At 29.3% G+C, this 8207-nt stretch overlaps 1 protein-coding gene across 1 annotated transcript; it reads right to left on the reverse strand.

Moving 5' to 3' along the window:
• Positions 1-1485: 1485 nt before the first annotated feature.
• On the reverse strand, positions 1486-5419 carry LOC147063384 (uncharacterized). The gene is made up of 2 exons (XM_085960092.1): positions 5314-5419; positions 1486-1811 (listed from the first exon to the last, which is right to left on the reverse strand). The coding sequence occupies exons 1-2, from the start codon at positions 5417-5419 to the stop codon at positions 1678-1680; spliced, it is 240 nt and encodes a 79-aa protein (XP_085816218.1). The 3' UTR covers positions 1486-1677.
• Positions 5420-8207: the final 2788 nt, after the last annotated feature.

An 8207-nucleotide genomic window follows, 5' to 3' on the forward strand; every position in this document is an offset into this window, starting at 1 on the left:
TAAAACATACATAATTCTGAAAACACTCATGAAAAAACATAGCCAATAGAAAAAATATTTTTTCGAAAAAAGTAAGTGAGTAAGTAAGTGCGTCTCCTGGGTATCGCGCTCTGTGTATTACCACTATGCTACGCCTGCCATGCTTAATTGCGACATATTTTAACTATTGGCCTTTCATAAGCCTGCCCAATACTTGCTCATAAGCTCTCTCCAAATCGATTTAATATTGGGGATTGGCTTTTGTATTTTAAATGAAAGTGGGTATTACTTTAATTACTTACATACGTCACGGGTCACTCTAAGGTTATTTTTTGTTGCAACTTACTTGAACTTTGACACGTTGACAAAAATATATGTAGGTGCCTATCCATAACATAATATGAGAAAAGGAACTGAACTTTAGCAGGAACGCAGGCCTCATAAAATATACATCAACTATAATCTTTTTTTTTATTTAATACTGAATATAAAAAAGGTTTTAATATGTAAAGTTATATTCTTTATTATAGAAAAAACACAATTTTGAAAAACTGCAGGAACATACAAATTAGAAAAAAATCTAGAAAAAGTTGGACCGAGCGTTGAGTATATTATTACCGATTAGTATAGTACCGATTTGTAGGTATATTATGATTTATGACAATTATTTCTTAGATTTACGTACCTTTTTGTACGTAACGTAATTTGAAGTAGGTACCTCCGTTAATTAGTAAATTTAGGAAATAATTCACATGAAACATAGATTGATCGATAGTTTAGAGTAGACGTTTAGAGACCAAAGCACTCACACGGAAAGTGAAAGACCTGAGTTCGGTCCCACTCTAAGGGGTTGCGCAGACAGAGAGCGGTCGGAGTTCTGCGTTCAACCGACCGTTGACCGCTAACGTTCAGGGACAGCAGACAGGTGGCGGTCAACAATAAGCGTTCCATTTGTTTACAAACGTTGTACTGACACAAGCGCTGCATAATGCGACACCGCTATATTCTGACTGCGAGTGGAAGTGAGAAAGCATCGCTGTTGCGTACTCACTCCCCCGTGTGGTTTCGCTCTATGTTGTGTGACTGCTCAAATTCCTATGACGGGATCGGACGGGAGGTACGGCGTTCTTTGTAATTCCGGGCATAGAACTCCAGAACTCTAGCGTTCCAATTGACCGGCGCGGTCTGACCGCTGGCTGTGTACCCATACAGTATGAAGTCCATACAGTACAAAGAACGCCGAACTCCGAACGCGGAACGCGGAACGCAGACCGCCTGACCGCGCTCTGTCTGCGCAAGCCCTTAGTCCCACTCAGTATTTTTTTTTCTAGTTACTGAGGTTTTTCAATATTGTGTTTTTCTGAAAATATATTTATCATATAGATAAATTTTATAGGTTTTGTATAAAATAGTCGTTTTTGCCAGGTTGATAATTAAAAAGAATGTTTTATTACGTTTATTTTAATTTTTTTATTTTAATTTATTTTATTTTATAATTTATTATTTTATTTTAAGTACACAATAAAATTTATTTTGTAAAATATTATATTACAATGAAAAACATTTTAATGTTGTAAAATCTTGCCTAAATTGTCTGAAATAAAATTATACAGTAAGTATCGAATAAACCTAATAATTATTGAGGAATATTTGGTTTTGTTTCACCATTATAACTATGGCTATAAGTCATTTTTAAAATTAGTGGTTTTTGCATGTGCAGGTGCCGCCTCTGCAGAATCCTGTTGAGAATCCTTTGGACCTGCAGTGAACCTCGCAAGCACTTGGGAACCAGGGGCATGTAGCTCTTCTGCTACGGTGCAGTAATTTTGAACCTGAAAAATTAATAAAAAAATTCAAAAATACACATAAACTCACGATGGTCAAGTTGATACAGCGTCAGTGTGTGAACCAACGTGTCGCGAATTATTTTATAGATCCAGTGCATAGGACGATTGTCTATGAAATACGGTAAAACTATGATTTATTCAAAAATAGTTTTGTTACATTATAAGAACTTATCAAACTACATTTTAGTAATAAACATAATTTATAAAATACGATGCACTAAAATAGGACTTCCTAATAACATTTTTTACATATTTAATTATTACTATATTAATTACATTAACATTTTTTATTATTATAAGCATAATTTTTAAATAGAAAAATAAATGTTTTTAGATGAGTATTGATTATTTACGGCCCACGATAGCCGAATAGCTATTGTGTCGAATTATAATATGGAAGGTCTCGAATTTGAATCCAAGGTCCGGAAAGTTCATGTTAATTTTCAATGTGTGTTTGGCCGGAATTGGTTGAACAAGTGACTAATATTCATTTCTCGTAATAAAAACAAAAATCTGTGAATACAGCCACCACTCTGTGAAGGCTCTGTTATGATCGAACAGGGTAAATAGTAGGTACTAATAATAATTGGTTATTTCTCATAATTATTATCAATAATAATCATAGGTAAACAGAAAAATTACCCGAAATATCATATCGGTATAATATTTAATACGCATGTCCTTTGTATATATTACCAAAAAGCTGATTATTTATTTATAATAAGATTTTATGAAATATAAATGAATACGTGTATTAATTAAGACGCTAAGTACCAACATTTTTAAAACTGACATTTTTATAGAAAACTGTTTTACGTACCAACGCCAATACTATTAACTATGGTCTAAGTGTCTTAAGCATGTCAAAAAAATACAATAAAATATTTAAATCTGGCGACGATGTAAGTCCATTGGCGTGTTTTATTTGTAAGGGTGTAAGTACCACTGCAGTGTTCAACGGCATTCCATATAAAATGGCTGAAAACGGTGTGTTGACACTCACAAGTTATGTTAAAAAACGTCGCCAAAAAGATGAAGGAAGTGTCCAAAATGTTAAAAAAAAACTAAAAACTAGTGGCCAAGAGTACTCCACAATTAATAGTAAAGTGATTCCAGCCAAAAAACCTCGAAATTCTGAGGTTATTACATTTTTATAATTGTTTCACACAATCCGCTAATTTGTCAAGAAAGCGCTAGTGATGTTCAATGCGTATCGTTATAAATGTTATAATATCGATATTAAGCAACTTTTTTTTTTAAATACATTTTTCTTCTTGGTTTGAAATTCAGAATATTAAGTATATCTAATATATAAAAATCAATTTTTGTTTGTTTGTTTGTTTGTTTGTTTATTCGCATTTTATGCGCTGCCATACCGTTCATCTGATTGCGATGACATTTTGTTAGGTGGTTGTATGCACACCCGCAAAGGTTTCTGAATTAGAAAAATCATCATCTTCTTCTTCTTCTTAATTCTATTTTCTTTTATTCGTATGGTTCCTATACCATTCATCCGATTGCGATGAAACCTTCGTCAGTTGTTGTGGTAACACCCGCGAAGGTTTCTGAATTAGTACAACTATCTTCTTATTCTTCTATTCGTACGCGTTCCTATACCATTCATCCGATTGCAATGAAATTTTGATCAACTGTTGTTCTCACGCCCGCAAAGGTTTATGAATTAGAAAATCATCTTATTCTTCAATTCGTATGCGTTCCTATACCATTCATCCGATTGCAATGAAACTTTTGTCACTATGTTGTTGTGCGCACACTTGCGAAGGTTTCTTAACTAGTATTATATAAAATACAAAGTTTGTTGTTTGTTTGTTTCATCCAATTTTGATTTTTTTACTACATATTAATAACATTATTAACGTTTTCATATTTTGGATTTGATTTTAATTTAGTGTTCTTTTGTTTGACCTTTACTCCTATTAGAATTATTTTTATATTGCCATATTGTATTAGACAGATATTTTAATATTAAAAAAATAATTACCTCTTAATATTTTTTAAATATCTAAGATAAATATAACCACGAAGCGACCCTGTGCAAAGCCGGGTACTTCAGCTAGTTATATATATATATATATATATAACACCTTGTACCTACTTATTCAATAATTTACAGAATATAATATTATTAATTAATTATGCCTTATTGAATTAAATGGGAAATATACATCCTTTAATTAATTAAGAATATATTTTATATTAATTATTTCATGATTGCTAAGTTGTACGGTATCAAATAAAAAAAAATTTGTTCTACTATTTAAATTAAAATATTTCAAAGTGTGATATTGACTGACTCACATATGTACCTACTTAATACAAAACAAAATTCAAAATAATTATTGATAATTTATCAGTTTTATCACCAGTATCTGTTTTAATATGGACACAGGCTGGGTATTGTTTACAGATAAAGGATAATGGGAATCACTGCACACATAACGACATAACATAACAAGTATTTTATTATGGCCGGCCTATTTACTGCAGAGTTCTAGAATAGTTGATAATGCACTTTTAACATTATTTTATTAATTGTAGTTGAAAGATCCTGATCTTAGGGCCCGCTTCAGGATAAGGGGCCTATGATAGAATCCATTTGTCAATGAACATGATAAATTTGGATTGACTTATATGGAAATTGTATGTGCATTATAAACAAGCACATTCATCGCATGAAAAACAAATTAATTTTAAAATGAATATATAAGTACTTAGTAAAACCTTGTTTATTTTTTTTCATTTTGTGTTAGTACATTGTTGACTATTTAAAAATGTGTCTGTATTATTTAATGAAATAAAGGGGGGGAGGCGCCAAGATTAGTTTATTTTTAAAAGGGAGGCGTAGTAACATAAAGTTTGGAAACCACTGCTCTATAGTCTCTAGGGTCATATGCACATCGCCGAAATAAAACGCAGAATGATTGTATTAGGAGTAGGTAAATAAGTAATTGAATTATTAAGACAAAAGTATCGAAAAACCTTCTTTTTTTAATTTATAATATTTTACCCATCTCTATTGAAAATGTCATCAGTGTGTACTTAGATCCCACCAGCGTCCCTGAGCTAGTACTTAGACCTTAAAATAAGATTCTCTGCGTGGTACTTACACCCTGACCGGAAATGTCAATTTCAAAGCTATGTACTGTGGAAATTCAAAATAAATTTAAGTTTTAAAATTATAGAAGCTGCCGAGATTGCTTCATACTGTGTAACTACATTTTTCAAAATGTCTGCTTCATACAATTTTATTTGAAAAATCAGTATTTTATAGCCACAAGCAAAACTACTTTTTGGTACTTAGCGCCTTAATTAATACACGTATTCAAATGATATAGTCGCCTTTAATTATTAATCGCCTGATTGTTGTCTGTCAAGTAATTTAGACAAAAAAAACTATTATAAAAATAATAAAGTACAAAATTGGTTTAAATAATAATACAATACATATTATGTATTGGGTACCTACCTTGTAATAGTTTGTCGTGGGTAAAATGTTCATCTTCCTGCTGCAGGGGAGATGCCCAGCAGACAGCAGCCATGAGGAAAAATGCGAAGAAAAATAAGAATTTCATCTTAGCAAAGAAGTAGAGAATCTCTTACTGATATACAATAAAGGCAATGAATGAATTTGCAATATGAATCAATCAGCCAGCGTTGTTCTTTTATATACAACTGAACCAACTAAAAAATTGAATAGGTAGAGGTAAATGGTACCTAATTATTTGCTTACTCAGGGGATTCCTCCTCTCCGTTACTACTATATTATCACGACGCTGTTGATTATTTGTTTAATGATGTATAATATTTAGGATTTATAATAAACAATACTGTATAATCGACGACCTCGTGTATATTATTTTCTTCGAATCCGGGGACTACCATTTTTTGTTGAAGACATAATTATTGTACAAGACTACGTTTTTTTTTAAATATTACAATTCCAATAGTAGGTTTTTTTATTGATTATTTTTTCTTTGTTGTAGAGTGTTTGTCTTTTAATTTAAGGGGGAGAGGCACGCCAGCAGAGATCCTAGCGGAAAAATACGAAGCTTGCAATTTGAGATTTTTTTTTTGATAATTTACAATTTCAACTGTATTAATTAATAAATATGTATCTGAAAACATTAAAAAGATTTTTTATTTATTTTTAAATTTAAAGATAAACTGGCAATTGTAAAAAAATGTAATAAAATGTGAATTCGTTGCATGGTCAAATCTTATTATTACATTATATTTTATGGCCATATTTATTATTAAAATTTAGTTTATTAAGTGTTAGATTTTCTGTCGTTAAAATTTTTGACTAATTCATCGTTTTAATATTTTTTATATATATTTTTAAAAACATCGATTTTTAAAAAATATAAATGTGTATAACTTGAAATCCTTATTATTTATATCGAATCGAGCTTCAATATTGTGACCATGCCTAAAATAATTTTTTTTATAAATAAAAAGGATTTCAAGTTATACACATTTGTATTTTTATAAATATCGAAGTTTTTTAAAATATATATAAAAAATATTAAAACGATGAATTAGTCAAAAATCTAAACGACAGAAAATCTAACACTTAATAAACTAAATTTTTATAATAAATATGGCCATAAAATATAATGTGATAATAAGATTTGACCCTGCAACGAATTCACATTTTTTTACAATTGCCATTTTATTTTTAAATTTAAAAAAAAAATAAAAAATCTTTTTAGTGTTTTCAGATACATATTTATTAATTACTACAGTTTAAATTGTAAATTATCAAAACAAATTGCAAGCTTCGTATTTTCCGTTAGGTGCCTCTTTTCGCCTCTGATAGTATAAGCATCCCCCTTAAGGGGGAGAGGCACGCCAGCAGAGAACCTAGCGGAAAAATACGAAGCTTGCAATTTGAGATTTTTTTTGATAATTTACAATTTCAACTGTATTAATTAATAAATATGTATCTGAAAACATTAAAAAGGTTTTTTTTTATTTTTTTCTAAATTTAAAGATAAACTTGCAATTGTAAAAAAAATGTTATGAAATGTGAATTCGTTGCAGGGTCACATCTTATTATTATATTATATTTTATAGTCATATTTATAATAAAAATTCAGTTTATTAAGTTTTAAATTTTTTGTCGCTTAGATTTTTGACTAATTCATCGTTTTATTATTTTTTATATTTATTTTAAAAAACATCGATTTTTATAAAAATATAAATGTGTATAACTTGAAATCATTTTTATTTATATCCAATCGAGCTTCCATATTGGGACCAAGCCTAAAATAAAATTTGATATAAATAAAAAGGATTTCAAGTTATACACATTTATATTTTTTATAAAAATCGATGTTTTTTAAAATAGATATAAAAATATTATAACGATGAATTAGTCAAAAATCTAAACTTCAAAAAATCTAAAACCTAATAAACTAAATTTTAATAATAAATATGACCATACAATATAATGTAATAAATAAGATGTGACCCTTCAACGAATTTACATTTTATTACATTTTTTTACAATTGTCAGTTTATCTTTAAATAAAAAAAAACCAAAAATCTTTTTAATGTTTTCAGATACATATTTATTATACATACAGTTGAAATTGTAAATTATCAAAAAAAAATCTCAAATTGCAAGCTTCGTATTTTTCCGCTTGGTTCTCTGCTGGCATGCCTCTCCCCCTTAACTAGGTACTTACGACAAATACAACAATGCTCTGGTAAGGCTTTTTTTAGGATGTAATCTTAATGTGACAAAACAAAATTATTTTTTTATTATGTTTTTTTATTTAAGGTCTTTATTGATCATCAATCATAGAAAAGTACAATAAGTACCTATGTATTATAAAAAAATATGTGTTGGTCCCAATAACAGGCGGACAGAAATGCATAATAAAATTAAATAAATCAAATATTAATCCACTTATAACGAATATATAAGAGAGAGTTATTAAAAATGATTAAAAGAGAAAATTACATTAATTAGTACTCCTGAGAGAATGAAAAAAGGAAAAAAATACTGAAAAACATAAAAAGGTAGGTATATATTATGAAGATAAGACAAGAAATATAAGAAATAAAGCAATTGTCTAGTGACAACGAGTCTTAAATTTTGGAGCAACTTAAATTTAAAGAGGCAAGGGAACAAAACAGTTCTCCACTCGATCACTCTGCAGACTAATTCTATATTTCTTGTAGTGAATGGATAATCGTGGGGTTGCTGCCGAAAGTTGTGAACTCTATAATTTACGTATTTAGAGCTAACAACGAATCATAATTATTGTGTCTACGTTATAAATAATAATATGTATGTTTGAAAGAAAACCCAAGATCATCCGATACATAGAATATTCACATAAAGTAAAAAAA

The sequence above is a fragment of the Rhyacophila brunnea genome, unplaced genomic scaffold (assembly GCF_057557595.1).
Source record: "Rhyacophila brunnea isolate RB1 unplaced genomic scaffold, BYU_Rbru_1.0 scaffold_9, whole genome shotgun sequence".
NCBI classification, from domain to species: domain Eukaryota; kingdom Metazoa; phylum Arthropoda; class Insecta; order Trichoptera; family Rhyacophilidae; genus Rhyacophila; species Rhyacophila brunnea.

Excerpts from the sequence above, each read along its gene's own strand:
- LOC147063384 (XM_085960092.1), bottom strand. The coding sequence starts at position 5,419 with ATGAAATTCTTATTTTTCTTCGCATTTTTCCTCATGGCTGCTGTCTGC. Across the intron at positions 1,812-5,313 it reads CCACGACAAACTATTACAAG|GTTCAAAATTACTGCACCGT; the intron begins GTAGGTACCCAA and ends TTAATTTTTCAG.